The 24,867-nt window shown below is 32.1% G+C and overlaps 3 protein-coding genes across 4 annotated transcripts; all 3 read left to right on the top strand.

The window, feature by feature from the left end:
• The first annotated feature begins 8,975 nt into the window (after positions 1-8,975).
• Positions 8,976-11,453, top strand: LOC114188723 (uncharacterized). Its single transcript, XM_028077381.2, has one exon. It carries the CDS (start codon positions 9,299-9,301, stop codon positions 11,153-11,155), a length of 1,857 nt encoding a protein of 618 aa, XP_027933182.2. The 5' UTR covers positions 8,976-9,298; the 3' UTR covers positions 11,156-11,453.
• Positions 11,454-13,463: 2,010 nt separating this feature from the next.
• On the top strand, positions 13,464-14,737 carry LOC114185850 (transmembrane epididymal protein (DUF716)). Its single transcript, XM_028073791.2, has one exon. It carries the CDS (start codon positions 13,535-13,537, stop codon positions 14,417-14,419), a length of 885 nt encoding a protein of 294 aa, XP_027929592.2. The 5' UTR covers positions 13,464-13,534; the 3' UTR covers positions 14,420-14,737.
• Positions 14,738-14,880: 143 nt separating this feature from the next.
• LOC114185859 (uncharacterized) lies at positions 14,881-24,143 on the top strand. Of its 2 annotated transcripts, none has more exons than XM_028073803.2 (4): positions 14,881-15,200; positions 15,460-15,585; positions 20,336-20,374; positions 23,924-24,143. In XM_028073803.2, the coding sequence occupies exons 1-4, from the start codon at positions 15,162-15,164 to the stop codon at positions 24,050-24,052; spliced, it is 333 nt and encodes a 110-aa protein (XP_027929604.1). In that variant the 5' UTR covers positions 14,881-15,161; the 3' UTR covers positions 24,053-24,143. The 2 variants fall into 2 exon arrangements, with proteins under 2 accessions (XP_027929604.1, XP_085526888.1); XM_085670762.1 differs by lacking the exon at positions 23,924-24,143 and adding an exon at positions 20,541-21,716.
• Positions 24,144-24,867: the final 724 nt, after the last annotated feature.

Here is a 24,867-nt window from a genome sequence, read left to right as displayed (position 1 = left end):
ATAATGCATCATCTATGTTAGCTAATCCTAAGGTTAACGACGCAATGTTCGTTCAGGTTTGTCACCACCCAAACTTATAATTGATAATGGGGCCGCTGATCACATTATTTCTTCACCAACCTTGCTTGTCAACAGTAAAGAAAACACTTCTTTACCACTAGTTGTTATGCCAAATGGTAACCAGGCTCGTACTATCTTTATTGGAACTTTACCTTTAAGTCCAATTGTTTCTATAACAAATGTGTTTGGGGTACCATCTTGCAAAGTTGATTTGATGTCAGTAAGTCGAGTCACAAGAGATTTAAATTGTTCAATAACTTTTTTTCCTTCTAGTGTATTTTACAGGATTTGATGACTAGAATGACAATTGGTTTGGACAAACAACAATGTGGACTTTATACTTGGTTATAATGACATCAATTAAGTCATGCACTTCCATTCCATCACTCGCAACCCATGTCACCAAGTCATCTCCTCCTTCAAAAACTTCTACTACCTTGTGGCATCGACGACTAGGACATCCATCTCCATCTAGATTAGATTTCATGGCTAAAATTTTGTTAAACCTCTCTTTAGAGTCAAATAAAATTTGTGATGTTTGTAATCTTGCAAAACAGAAACGCCTTCCTTTGCCAAATAACTCAATTTCTTCCATTAAACCTTTTGAATTACTTCATTGTGATATTTAGGGATCATATAAATTTCCTTCTCTTTTTGGTGCACAGTATTTTTTGACTGTTGTGGATGATTTTTCTCACTTCACTTGAATTTTTTTCATGCATCATAAAAGTGGAACCTAACATCTCCTTTCCCATTTCTACTCTTTTGTAAAAACCCATTTTAATACCAATATAGCCAATATTCGGGTTGACAATGAAAGGGAATTTTTTTCTATGCGAGACTTTTTTACCCAACAAGGAACAACTTACCAACATTCTTGCACTTACACACCACAACAAAACGGAGTTGTCGAGCGTAAACATAGATATATCCTTGAGTCAGTAGGCGTTCTTTGTTTTCAAGCTCATCTTCCCTTACACTTTTGGGCATAATGTGTTTTCACTATTGTCCATATTATTAATAGGTTGTCTATGCCTTTTCTATCACGTCAGACACCTTTTAAACGTCTATATGGTAAAATCTCTTCTTATTCACACATTCGAGTTTTTGGATGTTTTGCTTATGCTACTAATGTTCATGTTTCTCACAAGTTTGCTCCTCATGCCCAAAAATGTGTTTTTCTTGGTTATCCTCTTGGCCAAAAGGCTTACAAGTTATATGATCTCGAAACTCACCAAGTCTTCACTAGTCGAGATGTTGTCTTCCATAAGGATATTTCTTTTTGTATGAATCCATTGACACTTCTTTCACCACCATAGACCTTGTCATACCTAATGTTGTCTTAGATAATCCTCTGTTTGCGGCTCTTCCATACACTCCACCACTGCCTATAGAAAACACATTGTTTTTTCAAAATAGATTCATCATTGGTAATCTAAAGGTTATTGCTCAACTAATTATTGTTGTAGATTTGCAAATTAATCAATGTAAATTCTCAATTAATTTGTTAGCGTTCTCACTTTAACTAAAGTAAATTCTCAATCAAAAGCAAGAACTTTGTAGATTAATCATAGTAAATTTAACCAAAGTACATTCTCAATTAAATATTACTATCCTTAATCATGTCCATTCTTTTACCTCTAAAATCAAGTAAAAAACTAATTAACCGAAGTACATTCTTGATTAATTCTAGTTAAAGTTTTCACCTCTAATCAAAGTACATTCTCAATCATTGGCAAAAATTTATTCAATCACATGAAAGTTTCTAAATTTAATCAAAGTAAATTCTCAATTAAAATTAATCTTATATTTTTTGTTGCTGAAATCTTTTATCTTTTGATATAATATCTCTCAAATAATTATCAATTTCTAAAATATTTAGAAGATTTCCTTTGTTGATAATTTGAGATATATCAAAGATAATTAATAAAAAATCTTTAATTAATTATTCAGCAATTTAATTTTTGTCCAAGTTCTAATTTTGTTCCTCTTATCATCTCCTCCAATTATCTTCTAAATAATCTAATATCTTCAAGATATATTATTTTGTTGTGGATATCTAAAAAGATTCAAGAAGATCTTGCCATATTTAAAAAAGATTGAGTAGTTATTACCTTTTGATATTTTATGATATAATTAAATAAGATAATTATTTAAAAATATCAAATAAATATCTAAAGATATATTTTTCCAAATTATCTTTTATCATAAATATTTATGAATTATCAAAGCCTTTCTCCTAGAAAAAGATACAGAAAACCGCAAGGTCCAATTTTTGTTGTTCGTTCCCTCTTCTGGGCTTAGCCAAACTTCTTCACTTTTCAAGTTTTTCTTGTCGTTTTCTTGCAATGCTTAGTTTGGATTTTTGTGATTTTGTAATTTCCTATTCTTGAATTTATCTTTAAGGTGTCATGAAGCTTTAAACAATTTATTTCTACACCTTCATGAGCTCAACTTAACTACAGCTACACTAACACACCTCAAAATATCCAAAGAACATTTATGCAACTAAAAAGTTATTTTTAACATATGTTTGTATCTCATGCTCAATAAATCTAATTATAAGAAATCTCAATTAAATCAATTTTTAAGAACAAAATTCAATTAAAAATTCAATATTAAATACTAAATGAAGGCATAAATATGAATTCATTGTCTCTTTCTAGAGCAATATTGCGCCAACAATGAGATCATAGTGTTGTATCGTCAAAACATCCATAGCCTTGGGTCTAAGTCTTAAATAGAAAGCAGTTGTGCTAGAAAGGGGTCTACAACAATTTGGGTGGAAGAAGGGTGTGAGTAGTAGCAGGGACATGCATAGTAAACTTAAAGACATATGTGGCTACCCTAGTCAAGTTGAGGCAAGAAAACACGGAGACACAATAGTCAACTTGAAGGAACTAGAACAAAAATGGGAATTAAAGGGAGTTGGACTTAGATTTGTTGTATTAGTCTTAGGGAGCCAATGGAACAATAAGAGAAATTTTTTGGAAGAGCATCTTAATTTGGTATGTTCCCTATTATCTTTATTAAAACTGATTAAAACTAATGTTATGAAAATTACTGTATGCAAATGTCGTGTATAAATGGGTTAGAGTACTTTAATTGTTCTATTTTAAATATAGGCATTCTAAAAAAATGTTTTGAGAATATAATAACAATGTATTAAGTATTTATACTTTTCATGTTTGAATGTGTAATGATCATGCATATAAGAAAGAGGATTTATTTCATTTTTTATGTTATATGAACTCGTTTCGCAAATTTTAAAACGTCATCTTTTTCAAGTAGAGCAACGAGGAAATTTAAGAATTCTAATTAAGAACAAGTTGTGACAATTTCGATAAGCTTTCTCTCTATTTCGTCACATTAACAGTTATATATTGTTAATTTACATGTTAATCACGTATTAGTTTGGAAGACCAAATATCTAATATGACTTATAAGTAAATTGATCAGAACTTCAAATAATTAAAACATGCTTAATCTATTATATTTTTGTCTTTGTATTATCTGTGTCATTAAAAATTAATTGTATTTCAATTTTATATTTATTTTTTCACTCTCGTATTATCATAATTGTTTTTCCTGTACATTATCTAGTTTTTTTTTGTATATATACAAACATGTAACTTATCTATTTTATTTTTCTATTTCTATATATAAATGGGCATATCGGAGGACTATATCAATCATGACCTACTTCCATATCATATATAGTTTTGAAATAGCTGACTGAAAATTTGGTCACATAAAGGAATTGTAATAATATTTAAGAACTTAAGTTTGAATCTGCTTTAACAAATGTTTTATTTATAAATTTATAATCATGGTTATAATCAGTCTCATGTCAAATTATATACTTAAATGAAAACTTCAAATCTTTTGAATTTTGAAACCATATATATAAAGATGCTAAAAAATAATAATAATAATAATAATAATAATAAAGTGATTGAAAAATGTGTGAATTGCAACATTTTATATTCAAAACTCCCCTGCTTTGAGATTTTGGTCTCCTTGAACAATGCTAGGATAAATCTAGAAAACAATTTAATTTGTTATCTCTTCTTCCCCAAAAGTGTGAATGGAAACTTTATTTGTAGTTTGAAATCGTCCTTAAAACACGGAACCATTTCTGAGCAACATAGACCCGGAGTTTGCCTTTCCACCTTAGACAATTGTTTCTTGCACCCATCAAATTACTTCATGTACCATAATACAAGAAAATTACTTAAATATCCTTCACTATTTGTACCAAACCACTTTTATCATTGTTGTCTCTACTGTTATCGTCACCGCCACCAAACCGTATATTCTATTTTGGAAATTTTCATCATGGACACCCACTAACAAGGGCCATGGAATTACGTCCCGACCACTGAAGCACAACCCCGAAGGTCTCACCTAGAGACCCCAAGGAATTACACGCTGACACGGACCAACAATCATAAATCAGCAGTATGGGAACATTAAATCATGTTTACAATTTCATACCAACCCCTGGAATTAATTCCTCATACGTATCACATTTTGAATCCATACCATTGGTCATCACCACCCCATGAGTCTAGGGTCTCACCTCATATCAATACCATGTTACTTTAATTCCAATCCACGTACATAGAATTCAACTCATCTCGTTATCATGCCACATTAATAATGCCCATCTCATTTAGTTCACATGCCAATTCTCATACCAAACCAATCATCTACAATTCATGAATCATGCTACGCATACATAATACTCCATTATATACATGTCTCTCATTACAACATTCATACCCAAACCAATATCAAACATCCAAGAATAAACAAGCATCTAAATACAGCACTATCTCGCCCAGCACCTCGCTCAGGCTGAAGGGTCCCGCTCAGGCGAGACGTGCTCGCTCAGGCGAGCCCCCTTCGCCCAGGTGAGCCCCCTTCGCCCAGGCGAGGGCTAAAAACGGCATCCAGAAATCAACGCGGGATCTCGCTGAGGCGAGACCCCTCTCGCCTGAGCGAGATACTCGCTCTCTCAAAAAGAAGAGTGGGTCGCCTGGGCGACCTTTCGCGTAAAAAGGGTTTGGGTGAGTCCTTGTTCATCTCGCCTAGGCGAGACTGGCCCGCTTGGGCGAGATTCACAGGTCTCGCCACTGTTTTCCTGCAACAGTTCCTCGCTCCAGCCCAAACAACATATTCATACAACAGTTTCAAGCGTTCAGAACCAAAATAGCAACACACCAACCACACAAACTCGAAATAACAGCCAAACAATGAAGGAAACAGGACATATGAGTAAGGTCTTAGCTTCCCTACCTGGAAAATGACAAGCACGAGATCTCGACCCCTAAACAGCGGAGAACTACAACACAAGGGGCGACTCAAGGTACTGGAAAGAAAAGAGAAACAGGGGAAGAATGAGTTACTCAACGTAATCGTAGCAGAGCTACAAGCACGGTTTGGAAGGTTACTTACATGGAGTACAAGTCCTCTTAGCTCAACATGACAGTGGAAGCAAACCCTAGCGGAGGGGGTTGACAACTGCAGTCTTAGGTTCTCTGAAATGAATGGAAAATGAGACTTAGGGAAACTAAGATTGATTTTTATCTACTAGACCAACCCTTAGGCCCACTTACAAGGGCAACCTTTTTAGTTTAGGGCTGAAAGATAAGGAGCAATCTTAACGGGCCTTACAATATCAACATATATACTCAGTGGTTGAGAAATAACAAAAGTTATTTTAGTGAAACAAAAGAGTTTTTCAAATGAAAGAAAAACTAATAATAATAATAAGTAAATAATTTTTTTTATATTACCTAGTAAACAAAAGGTTTGTGTTATTAAATACTTAAATTGAGAATATTAAACATTCTCATGTGAAAGGAAAGTATACAATAAATAAAAATATTAAAAAATAATAAAAAGATTCAAATGTGAGACATAATTTATTTATTTTTAATTCACATACATTCTTTTAACATAATTACATAAAGGTTATGATAAGATGAAAAATATAATTGAGATGCAAATGAGTTTCATGACAAACCAAATAATTAGAAGAAATAAAAAATAATATATATATATATGTATATATATGGTTACTTAATTAATTGAGAATATTTTAATAATTTAAAGTGGACAAGTATTATAGCGAGGATATGTACATCTTAATACCCAGTCAATGCGGGGATTATGATCAAGCATATTATTATTAAAATAATAACCAAATAAAATAACACACAAATGACATACACAGGACTTGAACTCAAGTTCTCTTAACATAATCAAGTACTCTCAATAATTTAAGTTAGTACTTTTCCACATCATAAAAGTTAACATTAATTATCATAAAGGTTCTCACTACCCGCACTTATTGATTAATTATTTATTTAATTAATTAAATTTCTCAGATCTTACAACTTTCGTAACAAGGAATGAAGTGAGCCATTTTTGAAAACCTGTCAACTAACAACAACATAATCTTTTCCTCTTTTGAATCTTGGAATTAATTATTTTAAAAATTAATTATTTTATAAATAATTTACTTTTAACCTTTATTCTAAAATTTTCTTTTGTCTTAAACTATTATTTTAATTTTTTTTATATATATCTTTTTTTTAATTTTATATTTAACAACTATTAAAAATTAATTATATATTTATTATTGATCTTAATTTAAATTTCTTATAAATTAAAAAATGTGAACACATCGTAGTATTATGAATAAATTTAAGATTTAAAAAAAGTTATGTAAAGAGGGTTTTTTTTTTTTTTACTTGCAGGAAGCCGGCCCGTCTACATTGGTTGGATACACACGTCACTTCACACTCAATGCATTTGAATGGTTAAAACTCTATTCAACTCCAACTCCAAAATTGAATGGTACAACGCCGTTTAATACTTTTTAGTTACAAATTATTTTAAGAAAAAATGTTACATGTTACACTAATGAACGTTACTCTAAATAAGATATATAAAATACCGTGACATTTTCTTTAAAATAAATATAACTACAGTTGAACCTAACTTGTTCTACAGAACATTTTCTAAAAATGTTACTTCAGAGTAACACTTTTTTTAAAAAAAAAATTATTAGTTTGGTTATTAATCACGCTTTAATATATATAAATTTTATATTATTTCGTATAAATTTTATATAACAATCGTATTAATATTAATATATTTGACTGTCATATACAATATATTCATATTAGTATTTGAAATTTATTGATATTATATATTTATATAATATTAAAGGTTTTAAAATACTATCATTTCTATTTAATTTTTAAATTAAACCGTGATCACAAAAGTTTCAAAACCAGTAGACTTTATAAACAGTAAAATTACAAATTTAGGTCATTTTGAAGTTTAATTTACAAATTTGGGTCATTTGTCTCAAATATTACTCAAAATGGGTGAAGGAAGACATTATGATGGATAAGGACATATAAGATGAAGTTGTTAGGAGTGACACCATTTTGATAAAAAAAAATAAGAGAGGAATCGACTTCACGTGAAACTATTTCGAGTCATAACGGTTTTGGGTGTTTGTTTTAAAATATTTCAGCTTTTTTTTATTACAGGGTAAATTCATACAATAATATTACATACAACTTTATATTTTATGAGTTTAGGCTTAATTAGTCAGATGATATCCACTTTTGTTCAAATGTGTTATCCGTCTTTAAAAAATGTGTCAATTGAGTCCCAACTTTTGAGAAGATGTCTCAATTAAATAATTTCCAGCAAAAAGTTATTAACACCGTCAACGATATTCATATTTAAAATGACTTGCAATATTAAGTATTGATATTTATATTAAAATTTAATGGTAAAAGTCATTAATTAAGTTAACGGCTTTAATCATTTTCGTCTGGAAAGGAACCTGATGAAGACATTTTTTCAAAAAATTAAAACTCGATTAACACATTGTTAAAAGCGGAACCAAACTGACATATATTAATAAGAGTAAGTACCATCCGACTAATTAAACTAATTAAATCATGATCCAACTAATTAAACCATGAGTTTATTAGCATTCAGAAAATAATGGAAAGTAATGTAGTTGGCACGTTTTACTAAACTAATATATTTTGGAGTATTATATTATTTGAGTTTCAAACTAAAAAATGTAATACTTATATTAGTTTTTAAATTTATTTTTAATGTTTAAGTTTTTTTAATTCGCAGGCGTATTTATGAATCACTTTAGCAATAATTAAAATTTAATCAATTTACGAATATATTAAAAATAAAATAATAAACTAATATTAAACAAAATTAATATAATAAATCTAGTTATATTATATGAATAACGACTTATTTTGCTATTACGTAAAAATGGGTATGGTAAAAGAAATTATTATATTTTTTAATTAGAAATTTGCATAATATTCTATCAAAATAACAAAAAATATTACATTTTTTAGTTTTTTTTTTTTAAAAAACTCTAACAATATAATATATACTTATGCCCAAAACGTGCCAACTACAAACATCTAATATCATCTGCAACTAACTCTCCTGTAAATTAAAACAAAGATTAAATATTACTAAAAACAATTTTAAAAACCAAAACCGTCTACGTAATAAAAAAAGCTTAAATATTACTAAAAAAATTTAAAAACCAAAATCGTTAGCATCCAAAACAGTTTTACTTGAAATCGATTTTAATCTTTAACAACTTCTACTACTTGAAGTGGTTACCATTTATAACGTTTTTTTAAAAATTTTAAAAGAAAACACTACTATTCTTAAGGACTTCATCTCTATCGTGACAATTTCATCCGATCCATGTAATATTTTAGTCATTTGATCCATATTTTTAAAATAAATTTGAAAGTGATCCACGTTTGTAATTTTGCCCTTTATAAACATTTGTTTAAGTTTGATTAATTATTTAAACTTCTATTATTATGATTTCCTTTTCCCAACCATTTTCACATTTCCCTCTTTTTTTACTTGCAAAGACGAGACGCGGTGCAAGTGAGGGCTTGTTCTTGTTTTCTCATCTGTTTCTGTAATGCTGCAAGTGGTTTCTGCAAATTGTTTGGTTACCGTGGCAAAGGATTCTACTCTTCATCGATTCACTGTTTCTCATCCTAATATCTCTTCCTTTACCAATTAATCTTGTGCAGTTCAATTTCTATATTACAGCAATGCCTTGAATTTTATTTTACGCCTACTTTATTTCCGAACCCTTCATCTCAATTCTCAATTCTGAGTTTCCGTTGAGATTTCACCACCCATTATGAAATTCCTTAAAATCTTCAAAGTCAAACCCTTCAATCTCCGAACTTTCAATTCTCTTTCCCTTCCCACCACCGTCACACCAATCACCGAATCCGAACTCCTAAATTCCATCGAATCTTCTCAGTGGCATTTCATCAAACAGGTTGCGCCACACTACACTCCCTCTCTTCTCTCTTCCGCTCTAACCTCCCTCCGCCACAAACCCCGACTCGTCCTTCAGCTTCTCTCCCATCTCAACGACCACCCTCATTCCCTCGACTTAACCACCTCTTCGCTCGCTGCTTGCATCCTCTGTCGCCTCCCATCTCCCAAACCCTCCATCAACCTCTTACAGAGCATCATTCTATCTTCCACTGCCACCAATAGAACAATTTTCCATGAGTTGGAACTTTCCCGCGACCGCGTGGATGCCAAGACAAGTCTCATCTTTGACCTTCTGATCAGGGCCTATTGTGAACTCAAGAAGCCCAATGAGTCCTTGGAGTGTTTCTACTTGATGAAGGAAAAGGGTGTTGAGCCCAACATTGAGACTTGCAATCAGATGCTGAGTCTGTTTTTGAGACTGAACAGGACTCAGATGGCTTGGGTTTTGTATGCTGAGATGTTTAGGATGAAGATAAAGTCTAGTGTGTACACTTTCAACATTATGGTTAATGTGTTGTGTAAAGAAGGGAAGTTGAAGAAGGCAAAGGAGTTCATTGGGTACATGGAGGCTCTTGGGGTGAAGCCTAATGTTGTCACATATAACACTGTTATACATGGACACTGTTTGAGAGGGAAGTTCCAAATGGCCCGTGTGATCTTTCAAACAATGAAAGATAAAGGTCTTGAGCCTGATTGCTATACGTATAATTCTTTCATATCTGGGTTGTGTAAAGAAAGAAGACTCGAGGAGGCTTCTGGTTTACTTTGTAAAATGTTAGAAATTGGCTTGGTTCCAAATGCAGTAACATATAACGCGTTGATTGATGGGTATTGCAACAAAGGCGATCTTGATAAGGCTTTTGCATGCAGGGATGAGATGATAAGTAAAGGTGTAACGACAACTTTGGTTACATACAATTTGTTTATCCATGCACTGTTTATGGAAGGAAGGATGGGGGAGGCTGATAATATGATAAATGAAATGCGAGAAAAAGGCATGAAGCCTGATGCTGTTACTTATAACATATTGATTAATGGTTATTGCAGATGCGGGGATGCAAAGAGAGCCTTCAGCCTTCTTGATGAAATGGTGGGAAAAGGGATTCGGCCAACTTTGGTCACGTATACATCACTTATATATGTTCTGGGTAAAAGGAATAGAATGAAAGAAGCAGATGCCTTGTTTAATAAGGTTCAACAAGAAGGTCTGTTGGTAGATGCTGTAATGTTTAACGCTTTGATCGATGGTCACTGTGCAAATGGTAATATTGATAGTGCATTTCAACTCTTGAAACAGATGGATAACATGAAGGTTCTTCCTGATGAAATCACTTATAACACCTTGATGCAAGGATACTGCAGAGAGGGGAAAGTGGAAGAAGCGAGGCAGCTTCTTGATGAGATGAAGAGAAGGGGGATCAAACCTGATCACATTAGTTACAACACACTCATTAGTGGTTACAGTAAAAGAGGTGATATGAAGGATGCTTTTAGAGTTCGCGATGAAATGATGACTACAGGATTTGATCCTACAATTCTCACTTACAATGCTCTTATACAAGGTTTGTGCAAAAATCGGGAAGGTGAGCATGCTGAAGAGCTCCTCAAAGAAATGGTAAGTAAAGGCATTACTCCTGACGACAGCACCTACCTATCTATAATTGAGGCCATGGAGAATGTTGATGACCTGGAGGAAAATGGTGATAAATGAATTGAAGAAGAAAATAGTATTTCACAGTGAACTTCTAGCATTGAATTTGGACACAAGCGTATCAACATTCCTTGTTCTACAAGCTGAATCAACATTCCATATGTATGAGTAACAAGTCAAAGAAGTTCTTGAAAAACTGTAATTTTCCTTAGTTCACTTCTTTTGTAGCAATAGTTTTACTTTTTACTTCATTAGTTATATTAGTTATATTAGTTTTGAACCATATGGTTTACAAAATGTTTATTGATGATTTTGTTTGAAAAATGAAAATAATAGCCAATGGTTGAGTTTGTCGGTCTTTTACAGAGTTATGCAGGAAGATTGTTGTGACAGGCGAAATATTTATTGCTTTAAAAAAAAAAACCAGTAATTGCTTTAAATAATTTCAAGTCTTCTACCCTTTTGGTTTTTTGTTTTCTGCTCAATAACCTCATTCTGTGCACTGTGTTGTAGTTAATTTGTTTTCTGCACATAATTCTTTTGCAATGTTTTTATACATCAATCGTAGTTAGTTATATGTACATAGCTATGGGAAAGAGTTTTCTGCTACAATCAATCAATTTTAACCTTCAAAATTATATACTCAGCCTGTTGGTCCTTGTGCGCTAGGCTGACAAATGATAGTATATTAGTTCGTTGTTTATATGGAGAAAATTTGCTTATCATTTATTATGGGTGATTAAATAATTAGGCTTTTAATATTTGATGAAAGTATGTTTTCTGTTTTCTCCGTTTTCTTTGTCCAATTCTTACATTACGAATTTGGTTTGAAGAGTTTATCTCTAAACAATTTTAGTATAGAAAATTAAGAAGATAATTGAAATTAGCCTATTTATAAATTAAAATTTCCATTCAACTTATTATTTATTTATCTATTAAGAGATGAATATGATATAGAAGAGACTTACAATATCGAATCTCATGTCAATTCTACGATAATTAAAGAAAGTATATCATTGACAACCACCATTGATCTTTTGTGGTGTGGATGCTGAGCATTTTCGCATTCTTTATTTGATGATGCACATACGTTTCTCGTAATAGGTTGCCATTGCAAGTAACTTCTAAAGCTGAACTTTCCAAGGATTATTGTGTGTCTGTAGTATATAGATGAAAGTGGAAGTACATGTCTGCTAGTGGATTTTCTCTTTGTCTCTTTATGAAATCGTGTGTTAACTTCTAACTTCTTATTTCATAAATGTAACTTTTGCTGAGTCAAACACCAAAACTTGAAAACTACAACTAGAATAGAAAGGAGCATGGGTGATCAATGACCAGTGCTTTGCCAATATGTATCTCTCAAATGCATCTATCTTTTCATTTTCATTATCTTATTCTTTTTATTTTCATTTTTCAAACAGCATTGAAAATTTTAACCAAGTAATAAATACAATTCATGTTTTAATATCATTGACATTGAGGGTTCTTATAACTGGATTTAATTAAGGTTTAAGTAATTAATATTAATCTTGGGATCCACTCGACCTGTTTAAGTTTAACACTGTTGCTTCATCTACATCTACCATTCTATATTTTAGTGATGTACTTGTGCATGTATTCAACATACTTATGCATTCGTTCATTGCACATATAATATAGTGCTCCATATCTTATTTTTCTCTTGTAAAATATGCTATATGAAATACCATTTTATATCTATCCCTAAAGTGAGAACTTAACTTTTCTGGGGTGGTCCATAAAAATTGATTATATGTTACGTACACGATACATGAATGTGGAGGTGAAATAATATACATACCCATAACCTTATCTCTTTCACTGTCATATACTTTAACATGAATTTGATCTAATGGAGAAGCAGCTTCTTTTAATGAGTGGGAACATATTGCTTGCCACATGAATTTATTGGAGAGTTTCACTCTCCACTCCCTGAAGGGACACATTTGCATGTATGACTCGATGCAAAAAGGCAAAACCACTATCGCCAGGGCTAGTTTTCAGTTTCACCACGAAAGACAATTGCTGTTATATTTGGCGTTTTTGGTAGTGGAGTTATCTCTTATCCTCCAAACTCTAACGCGGATTTCAAATTATTAGAGTGCAAACAGTTCTGAAGAAAACAAACACGTTACACGTCCCCAACTTTTACTTGTGTTGAGGGTTACTTTAATCTATAACTAAGTGCTGTCCCCATTTTCATCTTCTTTCATGATGTTGCTCATAGTAGGTTTTCTTTTCCGTTTGTGGAAACACATGCAACATGCACTTAGTCAAATGCATGGACCAATCATGTATCACATAAAGCACTTTATTTGGTGTATGTATGCACCATGTTTTTTGCTGTGGCTTCATATATTTAAATGAAGGAATTGAGCTCAAAAGTGGTTGTCTTCTGAAGAGAAACGAAAATTATCATTCATGGGCTCATTTGTAGGACACGCAGTGCAAGGTTCAGCTCTAGCTCTCCTTGGATTATGGCACGCCATCAACACCATCAGAACTTACCTAGTGAAGGGTCCTGCAAACTTCACTGTTAGATTCTGGTACCAGTTTAACACCCCTCACTCCAGACTCAAACACTTGGAGCTTGTCTCCATTTTATCCTTTTCCATCCTTGCAATATTCATGCAAGTTCTGGACTTTCCTCATTTCCACTATGCTTTTAAGCTTGATAACTTTGAGCATGCAACTATGTTCATACACCTTGCTTTGTTTGCTGGTTTCTCCCTCTGCACTGAGTTGACTGATTCACTTGACCTCTTTTCTGGCTTTGTTGGGATACTTGCATCCTCAGTGTTCAGCCAAGAACTGTTCCTTCTCCATTTTCACTCCACAGACCATGTTGGACTTGAAGGCCATTACCACTGGCTCCTGCAGCTCATAGTGCTTGTCTCACTGGTAGCAGCTTTGGCTGCAACTATTTTCCCTAACAATTTCAATGCGGCTCTTGTGCTTTCTATTTCTGTCATCTTCCAAGGATGTTGGTTCATAAACATGGGGTTTATGCTATGGATTCCAGCTTTAGTCCCTGAAGGATGTGTGATGAATTTGGCCAAGGCAAGTGGCCATGATATCATTGGAGCAGTTACCTGTGGCTCCAAAGAGGCTGATTTTAGGGCTAGGGGCTTGGCCAATTTACAGTTCAGTTGGATCCTTTCTGCAATTCTGATTTTTGCAGGAATCATTTGCTTGAAACTTGCTAGAAAATGTACCATTGCAACAAACCGATTGGAATATGAGAGAATTCAAAGTAAAGGTGCAGACTCAGCTTTGGCCAATGAAGGTTTGAAGCAGGGTAGATAATCAATCTACCACAGTTTGTTGAACAGGCCTGGTGCTCTCATTTTTAAGGTCTCAAGTGTATATAAGAGACCTGAGCTATGCAATGAAAAATAAGTTACAGTGTATTTTGTTATAGACCAAGTTTAGATTGATGTCCAACAATCTGTTGGGTTTTATAAAATCTTCAGCAAGGTATGTTGATAGTGTCTATTAAGTTGCTGGTATGTCTGTGTAAGAAACTAATGTCTCCAGATCTTGATTGCTTCATAAATTCCTTATATTTCCAACAACGGACTGTGATATTGGACTACTGGATTATAAGAATGGTTCTTTGTTTTATATACCATATTTTTTTTCTTAACGTTTAAAAATGCAAATATCCAAATGCAACAACCACTGCTAGTATATGTAGCGCATGAGAAGAAAACAGCATTTGCAGGAGTAGCGGCAGGGCACATTTGTTTTCTCTAGGGTTAAAATTAAAAGTCCAAATGATAATTTTGTTAAAAGTTGGGCCTTACTTGGCCCAACAAAAATATTATAACTTGACCTAATATTCTCACACACTACTCACGCCTTTCTTTGTTCTTGTTGAGTCTCGTTGCTGCTTGCACTCACCGTCGCTCGCTAGTTTTGCTTATATTGTCTATATGCGTGTATTGTAATCATGTGGCTACCAATAGGCTCTTCCTGGAACTTTTCCGGCTGTTGTTGCTGTAGCAGTTCGTACTCTCTTTCAGAGGATAGTTGATTTGGATATGAAATGTCGAACACGTCTAGTCCTTTGCTTCTCACACCATTTGTATGTTCACAATTTTAGTAATTGCTTTTTCACATGCTTTACTTGACATTATTTGTGCTGTGCTTGTGCTGCTTGATTTCTTGTCCTGCGCAACTTTACTTCTTTTTTTTTCATATATTTCACTTTACTCCTATTTTACTGAATACAAATAAAATGGAATATTTTACATGTTCTTTTACATGCGGAATTTACATTTTTGGCCTAAGTTGTGTAACAAGTATTTTCATATTCAATTTGGTTGATGGTCTATATTATGCAGATCAAACTTCCAGTTCATCTAGCCATGGGAAGAGTGAGCTTATGTTCAAGACCTCCAGAACGTGTCTGTGTCCAAGAGGTTTTGGAGAGGGAAATTCGCTTGTCATACCAGAACAAAGTTAAGCAGGTAATTTTATTAAAGCTAGAACCACTCTAAATTTTACTTTTGTTGCAAATTGCCCTATGATGAGACAATTAGACTGCATCCCCTCCACTCATGATCTTTTCATGGTTAAGGATCATATAGGGAAATCATAAATGGATTAGATATTTTTGTTCCTCTGTTTTTGTTATGTAAAGGAATGTATGCTTTGTTAAATAGATTGATTTTTAATTTTCTAGTTTCCTTGTGAGGTAACTCACTCCAGGATCATATGTCAGGTGAATTGTTGTACAATCTTCTTAGAGAATTTGAACAGAGAAAAGAGAGGAAAATTGAATAAGAACAGAATATTTTTATTTACTGCTTTTACACATTGAATCTTATGTACAAGAGGTATTAATAGACACAAATGTCTAAGAAGCTGTTATAAACTGACAGCTGTACAGAGGGAAAAATATACAATGAAAGAAACATAGCTTTTAATTTTAAGACCACACTTTCATAGATTTAGATTTCAGTCTAACAACACACGTTGCAATGCGCAATTCTTGGTAGAGACTTAGATTGAAGTCTAAAGTACGCATAAATCTTGTCCCAAACCTCATAGAAATGATTGGCACCAAGCACATGAGAAAGATCAGGCTGCTAGAGTAGTGTAGATTGAAGTCAAACCAGTAACATCTGATCTTGAACCTTCCGAGTTTCATATTCAGGATTAATAATGTCTAGTGTTTTGTCTTGTTCAATAAGAAATTGAGAATGAATAACTAAATCTACAACAAAACGTTGCAATTTGGGTGAATTAATGGGTTCAACATACTGTCTCTATTGAAGATGATAATTTGTGTTATCCAGTTTCTTAGCAATTGAAAGTTTGGAAAAGCCAATCTAGCAAAAGTAGAAGTCATGATTTTAGTGGTAACAAATCTTGAAAAAAATGCAAAGCTAAGGTATAAAGCGTATAGTGAAAACACACTTGAGTAAACCTTAACAAGCAAGCAATCTGAACAGATCCAATGTCTTGATTAACAACTAGAAAGAAGCCACGATTTGAACACAATCGAACTAAGAAACAAACACAAGTAACAATTCACCAGTGAAAAACAAAATTTATGAGAGTAAAGAGGCGTGAGCAAGATTTGAATCAAATTATCAAATAAAACTTGAACTAATAGATGTAAGTAACTAAATCTTAATAAATTCTAAAATTCTACAATTATACATATAATTTTTAAATTATTAAAAATGTATACAAATATCAGTTCAAAAATATATAAATTTTAAACTATTAAAAATACCTATAACATTAATTCTAAAGTTATAAGTAGGTAAATATATAGTATTACTATGATTATACATTATATATATATATATATATATATATGTATATATAATAAAAAATTATATTTAAAATAAATTCAATTATAATATAATTTACAAAGTAACATAATAAAAATAAATATTTTTAATTAATTCAAAATAATTATAGTTTTGACATGTTATGAATATTAAATTTAATTTATTATTAAAAGTTGTTCGAATAAATATTTCTATAGAGAATTATTATAAACTAAACTAGATTAGATATACAACAAAAATCAAATTTCAGAAAAAATACTTTAATTTATTATTTTATTTATTATTAATTATTACAAGCTGAATAATTATATATAAATTTTATATTTTTAAAAATGATAATTTTATATAAATCTATAACAATATATAAAAAAAATATATTTTTTTGTGTTCACGATATTCTCATTTTATTCTTAATTATTATTTTTAAAATTAATTATTATTTTAAAATCTTTTTTGACTTTCATTGTTATGTTCAAAATTTATTCCGTATACATATTTTATTTTCCAAATTTATATTTAATTATATATGTCTTATTTATCTTAACTCAAATTTATAAAAATTAAAAAAATGCAAATGCATAGCGTATGTGTATTTTGATAGTAAAAATAATAAAAATGGGTTCTGATGAAATTGAATCCTCTATTTAAGTTCAGTTGTTATGGTAAAACATAATTGGGCAGTGATTACAAAGAGAGAGGCTTGAGTAGAACCCTAATTTCATTCTTGAAGGTGCCACCGTCTTCTTGCTTAAAGGATTCGGCTTTGGTATCTCATCCTCACAAATTGAATTGGGTTGTCTTCAGTGATAGCTTTCAAAATTTACACTTGATATGAGCCCATTTCTTGTTTTCTTTGAATATGTTATAAACACCAGGAGTTATTACACAGGGTATATGCTTCCTGATGATGAAAAGTGATATCTTTTATTCTCCTTAGATAAGTGTGTAAAAAGAAAGTTTAAATAGAACTTAGCTTTCCTAGGTTTCTCTTTTTGTTTGATAGCAGTAGGAACCGTTTTTGGGAATTAGTTGGTGTGTTTCCTATTCCTAGGGTTTCTCTTTTTGTTTGATAGTAGTAGGAATGGAATATACAGAGTATGGATTTTTTTTTTCTCTCATACTCTACTGAGTCCATTCACGGGTATTTCCTTTTAATCCTGATTAACATTTTTTCATTGTGGATTTTATTTCTTTTTTAAAATCAAAAGGTTTCTCAATGATATTTACTTTTTTCTAGAAAGTAATTTGATAAATTGTTCATTTTATTTTTTAGGACAAAATAATAATGGTTTTCTTTTCCTCTTGTCTGAGTAATGTGGGTTTTGTACATTTGTAAAAATATTTGCATATTTATACTTTTAATTATGTGTGTCCAATTTTCTTTCTTCAAAGGATCTGGCTTTTGGTATCTGATCTTCACAAATTGAATTTGGTTTACATCTGTGACGACTTTCAAAATTTACATTGATTATTTAATAAACTTTAATCGTTATTTTTTAGTTCTTTTTACTCTTTCATGGTATATGAGATGAAATGGTTTGATCTTCTTTTCTCCTTAGATCAATGCATATAAAGTAGGGGTGGCAATGCGGGCCGGTCCGGCCCATTTAGGCTTGGACTGCATAAGGTTCGCACAATGCGGGAAGGTCCATCCTGCTCCACACACTTTATGTGGGCTGAAAACATTGGTCCGCCCTGCATACTTATTGGCCCGTGGGCTCGTGGGTCGGCCTGCTTTTTTTAATTTTTTTAATTTTTTTTTAATTTTTCTTTTAATTTTTTATAATAAAACTTTCAATGTTTAAAAATTGAGAAACTTTAAGAAGTTCACAAAATTAAGTAAAGATTTTGGGAATTAGATGATAAATTGATAATTCAACATTTTCATCATATTCATTCTATGACATACACAATGTATTTTTTAAATATTAGCACATTAAAAATTACATAATATTTGTCTTTTCCAGTTATAGAAGAATTTGAAACGTTAATGCAAGAGTTCATAAAAGAAGTAATTAATAGATATAAGTGCAAGTTATTTTTTTTTTTATGCGGACTTGCAGACTGGATCTATGTGAGTCTGCAGGCTTACTGTCCTGGCTTGCCATGATTTTTTCTGCGAGCCTACGGCCAGTCCGACGGACCAGCCCTAATTGCCATTCTAATATAAAGAAAGTTCAACTAGATTTGTTCCTAACTAGGCTTTCCCAGGGTTTCCTTTTCTTTTTATAGCAATAGGAAACATTTTTTGGAATGAGTCAGTGTGTTTCCTCTGGCAACGACCAGACAACTGTAGAATGGTATATATAGATAATGAATTTTTCTTTCTTCTCTCATACTCTACTCATTTTATCCAGGTATGTTTTCTTTTAACCTTGACTAATATTGTCATAGTATTCCCTTTTTAAAACCAAAAGGCTCGACAACATAGTGATATTTTGATTTTAGTAGTTAATGATTTGATAAATTGTTTATTTTTTTAGGACAAAGTAATAGTGATTTTCTTTTTCTCTATTGAGGCTCGTGGGAGGAGATTTGCACATTTATATTTTTAATTTTACTTCTTTCTAGCTTATGAGAATATTTTTAACTCATATGGATGGTTACATATAAAATGTATACATTTAGCCGTTTATAATGCATTAACAAATATTAAACTCTACAACAATAACCACACTATACTATTTCAGTAGTTAATAAAAATAATGCATATAATTAAAAAATTATTTAAAAACATAAATTGATAATAATGTATATTTAGTGAAAGTAAAATTCAAAGTTTATTTCAATCAGTTGATACTAAAATGTGTTTTTGTTAGAAGGGATCCTTTTAAACATGACTTCAGTTTTAATATTTTCCAAACTGTGATTTTGGTCATTAGATAGACTCACTAAAAACGATTGTGTCTATGATGAGAACTTATAAGACATAAAAGTTGAATAATTGAAAGCATTTTAGAAAAAAAAAAGTAATAATAATAATAATAAAGATATTAATGAAAGTCGATCTCTATATAAGTTTAATTGTTATGTTGAAACATAATTGGGCAGTGATTACAGAGAGAGGCTTGAGTGGGAATCCTAATTTCATTTTTGAAGAAGGTGCCGCCATCCCTTTGCTTCAAAGGATTTAGCTTTGGTATCTTATCTTCACATGAATTGGGTATACCTCGGTGACGGCTTTCAAAATTTACACTTGATATATGAGCCCGTTTCATTCTTGTATTTTTTTTGCATGGTATATGCTTCTTGATGATAAAATGCTTTGATCTTCTTTTCTCCTCAAATCAATCAGTTCTTATAGAAAAATTTAAACTATGAATACTAGAATCAATAAGTTCTTAGGGTTTCTCTTGTTGTTTGATAGTAGTAAGAATCGTTTTCCAAAATGAGTCATTGTATTTCCTTTGGACAGCAATCAGACAAATGTAGATTCCATATTGATTCCATTCAGGTATGATTTCTTTCAACCCTGACTAATATTTTATCATCGTGGATTCTATTCCTTTTAGGCTCTACAACAAGGTGATATTTTGTTTTTTTAGATAATGATTTTATAAATTATTTATTTTATTTTTTAGGCCAAAGTAATAATGATTTTGCTTTTGTTTTCTCTTTAGATCAATGCATATAACGCAAGTTCAACCAAAATCGAGTCTTTCCAACTGTATCTCTTTTTTACTTATTGCGCCTACGTATTATGGATTTTTTTTTCTCTTATACTCTACCGATTCTATGCATGTTTGTTTTCTTTTAACCCTAATTAATATTTTCTCATGGATTTTGTTCTTTTTTTCAAAACCAAAATGCTTGTCAATAAAGTGATGTTTAGTTTTTTTAGATAATGATTTGATAAATTGTTTATTTTATTTTATAAGACAAAGTAATAGTGGTTTTCTTTTCCCCTTGTTTAAGTGTCCTGGGAGTTGTATGGGATCCATTTGTAAAAGTATTTGCATATTTATATTTTAAATTTTACTTCTTTTTGGCGTAAGAAAATTATTAACTAAAATGTGTTGGTTACAATGTAAAATTTATACATTAAATCTTTGTAATGCATTTATAAATATTAAACTTGACAGTAATGATCACATTAAACTATTTGTAAGAACTTTATAAAAGTAATCCATTTATATATAAAATTATTTAGGAAAACAAATGGATAATAATGTATATTCAGTGAAACTAAAATTCAAAATTTATTTGAATTGAGTTGGATACAAAAAGTGTTTTTGTTAGAAAGGGTCCTTTTAAGCATAACATTTGTTTTAATATTCATTTAAACTGTGATTTTGGTCATTTAAGAGATACACTAAACAAGATTGTTTATGTTAAGAATTGATAGGAAATAAAGGTTGAATGGTCAAAGTATTTTACAAAAATGTAATAACAATAATAACAAAAATGAAATTGAAAACTCTATTTAAAGTGAAAAATAATTGGGCGGTGATTACAAAAAGTACGCTGTGGGAACGCCAATTCTATTATTGAAGAAGTTGTCGCCGTCTCCTTGCTTCAAAGGATTCAATTTTGGTATCTTATCTTCACAAATTGAATTAAGTTTACCTAACTGATGACTTTCAAAATTTACATTTGTTATGGGTTCGTTTCTTTCTTGTTTTCTTTGATTATGTTATAAGCTTCGAAAGTTATTTTGATTTTTTTTGCAATCTTTTTGCTTTGTATATGCTTGTTTAACTGCCTTTTTGGTCTCAATAAGGCAAACAAAACCAAAATCTCCCTAGTGAAGTGTAGGGGAAATTGGGTATCGAATCCATGGAAATTATGTGTCTTAAGTTTATTTTGCATAATTTAATCTCGGTAAAAAGAAAATAAAACTAAAACAAGGGAAAAATTAAAATGAAATAAAGAAATTAAGAAAGTGCACTAAATTGAATGCATGAATGAAAATATGTCGTGAATGGAATGTATGGATCGAAACTAATGGAATGGGGGACGATGAAATGAATCTAAAATGCAGAATGAGCGAAACCTATTGGGAAAGGAAACTGAATTTAGAATGGAATGAGGAGGTGTCTAAGTAGAATGAAATTCTAAGCGGATGCAGCAAAAAGACTAAACTATTATGTGGAATCTATTTCAGCATGTAACTATGTTAAATGTTCCTATCTGGATGAGCACAAGCCAAACTGATTCAGAATTATAATAAGAAATTGCTACTACAAGCCAAGAACAACATCAAAATCCATATCTTAAATGGCAGTAGAGAAATAAATGAATGCAGAATAAGATATATACAATAAACATATGCATCAACTTGATAAGTACCGTGCTAAATGCTGGAAGAAAATAGAATAAGAATTATGCAGCATTATCTAAATATAATTCAATCTAGATGCATGATATGAGTATATACAATGCAGGAAAGGAAACATGAAAGTTAGATGAGCAGATGCATTGTTGATTTAGATGAAACTAATCTTAGCTTAGGTGTGCAAAAATCACATATACAAGCATGATTCTGATTATGTAGCAGGAACGAATGATAATGCAAAACAACAAACCATTATGCACTTTAATGAATTCACGCAGAGGAACAGATGCAATAGGCAGGAATATGTTATGCTCAATCTAAAAAGAAAGAAAATGAACTAAACTAATGCAGCCTAAAGATATAACCAAACCAAAACCTGTATCAACTAATGGAAACGTGACATCATTGTGATTTAAAGGTTAAGACCTGCAGAATTTTGGATCGTGGCAGCAGTGAAATGTGACAGAGCATACTATATGCAATTCTAGCTATACAAGTGAAGAAAGGTTAGAAACCATGAAGGATGGTAAATACTAATGCAACAGGAGCTTAAAACAAGAAAACATTCATGGAATAAAAATGGTAACAACTTTAACAGTGCAAGTGAAAGTGTAGAATGCAATTTGATATGGTTATGGTGAAAGAGATTTAGTGCATGCAGAATTATGTTGGGTCATGATGCAAATGCACTGTGAATAATCATTAAATTAATCTAATAGATATGGAATCACATATACATGCTCTTGTCAAAATCAGAATACAAAACCAAAGTGTCACCACTGTACCTACTCTTTGCAAACATGAAATCTTGGCCACTTTACCAGTGTGAATGTAGAACCTGTTAATGCAGAATGGGTGCAGAGTTCATGAGCAAAATGATTCTAGTATGCAGCAGAGAAATTAGACCTTTGCAGCAATAATATACATGAATGCAGAACTAGTATTGTGCAATAACAGATGTATGATGTAGTGGAAACTGAATGAATGGAAATGCAAAATGCAAAATGCAAAGCAAAATAAAATGAAGAAAAAGCTGAGAATGATGCTCGAGAAATCAAAACCAAGAACTTAAAATACCTAAATAGTTTGCAAGCAGTGAAAATAAGAATATACTTAAAAGCAAGCTGAGAAACAATATCTAAATCAGCATTCATTCCTAATTGATTACTTGAATGATGCTATGCTCAAGAAGACATCCCTCGCGCATACAACAACGCTTGAACCCTAGCTCTCACCACAAAAGTCTCTCACGCAGACTCTAGGGCTCCATCAAAACCTAAATTTTCCCTTAAAAACCTCACCAAAAGCCACACATTCATACGCCCTTGCTCTGGCTAGATCTTTCCTTCATTCGTCCATCACGCATCAGCCTTCATCTCCTCATCTTGATCTTCCAATCGCCTCCCTCAATCATGCATCAGCCTCTGCCTCGCATCTTCAGATCAGCTTCGTGCCTCTCTTAATCTGAATCAGACCATGGGTTGGCATTGGCTCCCCTCCCTCTTTTAATGAAACGTGGGTTTTGAATAAGGGTCAAACATTTAAACTGGCTAAGGCAATAGTTGATCTTCAAATAAGAATACAAATGGAGTTAAGGATTTAAATGCAAGGAAAATGATACCCGGACTCCATATTCTAACCCCTTAATTGACTCCATGAGGTGACATGCCCAAGTGGATTTTATTTTTTAAATTAAAATTAATTTTATAAAACCATTTTACATTTCAGACGTGGCTTTTAGTGGAGGAGTTGAACATTTTCTTTTTTCTCCCGCGCACTCACTTGAAGAGAAACTTCTCAACCCCTTCTCTCTGCACAGTCGTCGTTTGTCTTCTCACCGGCAAGGAGTGGTTCTAGATGGCGAAGGGTTTTTTAGTCGAAAATTTGAACATTTTTTCCTTTCTCCCCTGCACTTACTGGTAGTTTCTCTTCTCACCCCCTTCTGTTGTCGCAGTCGTAGTTTCTCTTGTCATCGGCAATGATAATGGTTTTTGGAGTGGTTCGTCTAGCGAAGGAAGATAGCAGAAGACGTTGAGCGCAGAAGATAGCATAGTGTGGCGGAATCTCTGTGGCGGCTAAACCTTGAAAGGCTTAGGGTTTGCGGACGACGGGGTTTGTTGACGACGGGGTTTTATTGACGATGGGCATTTGCTGTGAAAGGGAGGGCATTTGCTGTGGAAGGGAGTTGTGACGAAGCGTCTCCTCCATTGTTCAACCATTGTTTTCAAAGGTTGCAGTTCTACGAAGGACGGGATTTGTAGGAGATTAGAGGTATGACGGTTTTTTTTCTATTTGTTGTCTTAGGGTTTGTTTTAGTGTTTAACAAACCCAAAGTTTTGAGTTTTTGCATTTGAAGTAGATGATTGTTCATTGTTGGGTTTACTTTGGATGTGAAATTAGTCGAAGTTGAAGTAGAAGTAACTTTCTAATCAACCAAGTACTAGTTTTCTGAATAGGTTGATTAAATCTGTCTTATTTTTTGTGTGATGACTTGTGTGCAAATAAGTGATGACTTGTGAACTCATACTATAGCAGTCAATACAGGTTTTTGGGGTGATTCACTTTGGTTAATATGTGTTGATTTGTAATAATTTCTTTCATGTGGTTTCATACCTAAGTGGGTTAAACATGTCTGATTTGTTGGTGATGACTTATGTGCACCCAAGTGATGA

Source organism: Vigna unguiculata, chromosome 1 (assembly GCF_037176805.1).
Source record: "Vigna unguiculata cultivar grain cowpea cultivar isolate G323 ecotype 2 chromosome 1, ASM3717680v1, whole genome shotgun sequence".
NCBI lineage: Eukaryota > Viridiplantae > Streptophyta > Magnoliopsida > Fabales > Fabaceae > Vigna > Vigna unguiculata.
Note: the sequence above shows the minus strand (reverse complement) of the source record. Positions and strands in the feature narration are given on the sequence as shown.

Bases quoted from the DNA above. Each gene is read 5' to 3' on its own strand.
- LOC114188723 (XM_028077381.2), top strand. From the start codon at position 9,299: ATGAAATTCCTTAAAATCTTCAAAGTCAAACCCTTCAATCTCCGAACT.
- LOC114185850 (XM_028073791.2), top strand. From the start codon at position 13,535: ATGGGCTCATTTGTAGGACACGCAGTGCAAGGTTCAGCTCTAGCTCTC.
- LOC114185859 (XM_085670762.1), top strand. From the start codon at position 15,162: ATGTCGAACACGTCTAGTCCTTTGCTTCTCACACCATTT. The intron at 15,201-15,459 runs GTATGTTCACAA...TATATTATGCAG, and splicing joins CTTTGCTTCTCACACCATTT to ATCAAACTTCCAGTTCATCT. The intron at 15,586-20,335 runs GTAATTTTATTA...TCCTTTGGACAG, and splicing joins ACCAGAACAAAGTTAAGCAG to CAATCAGACAAATGTAGATT.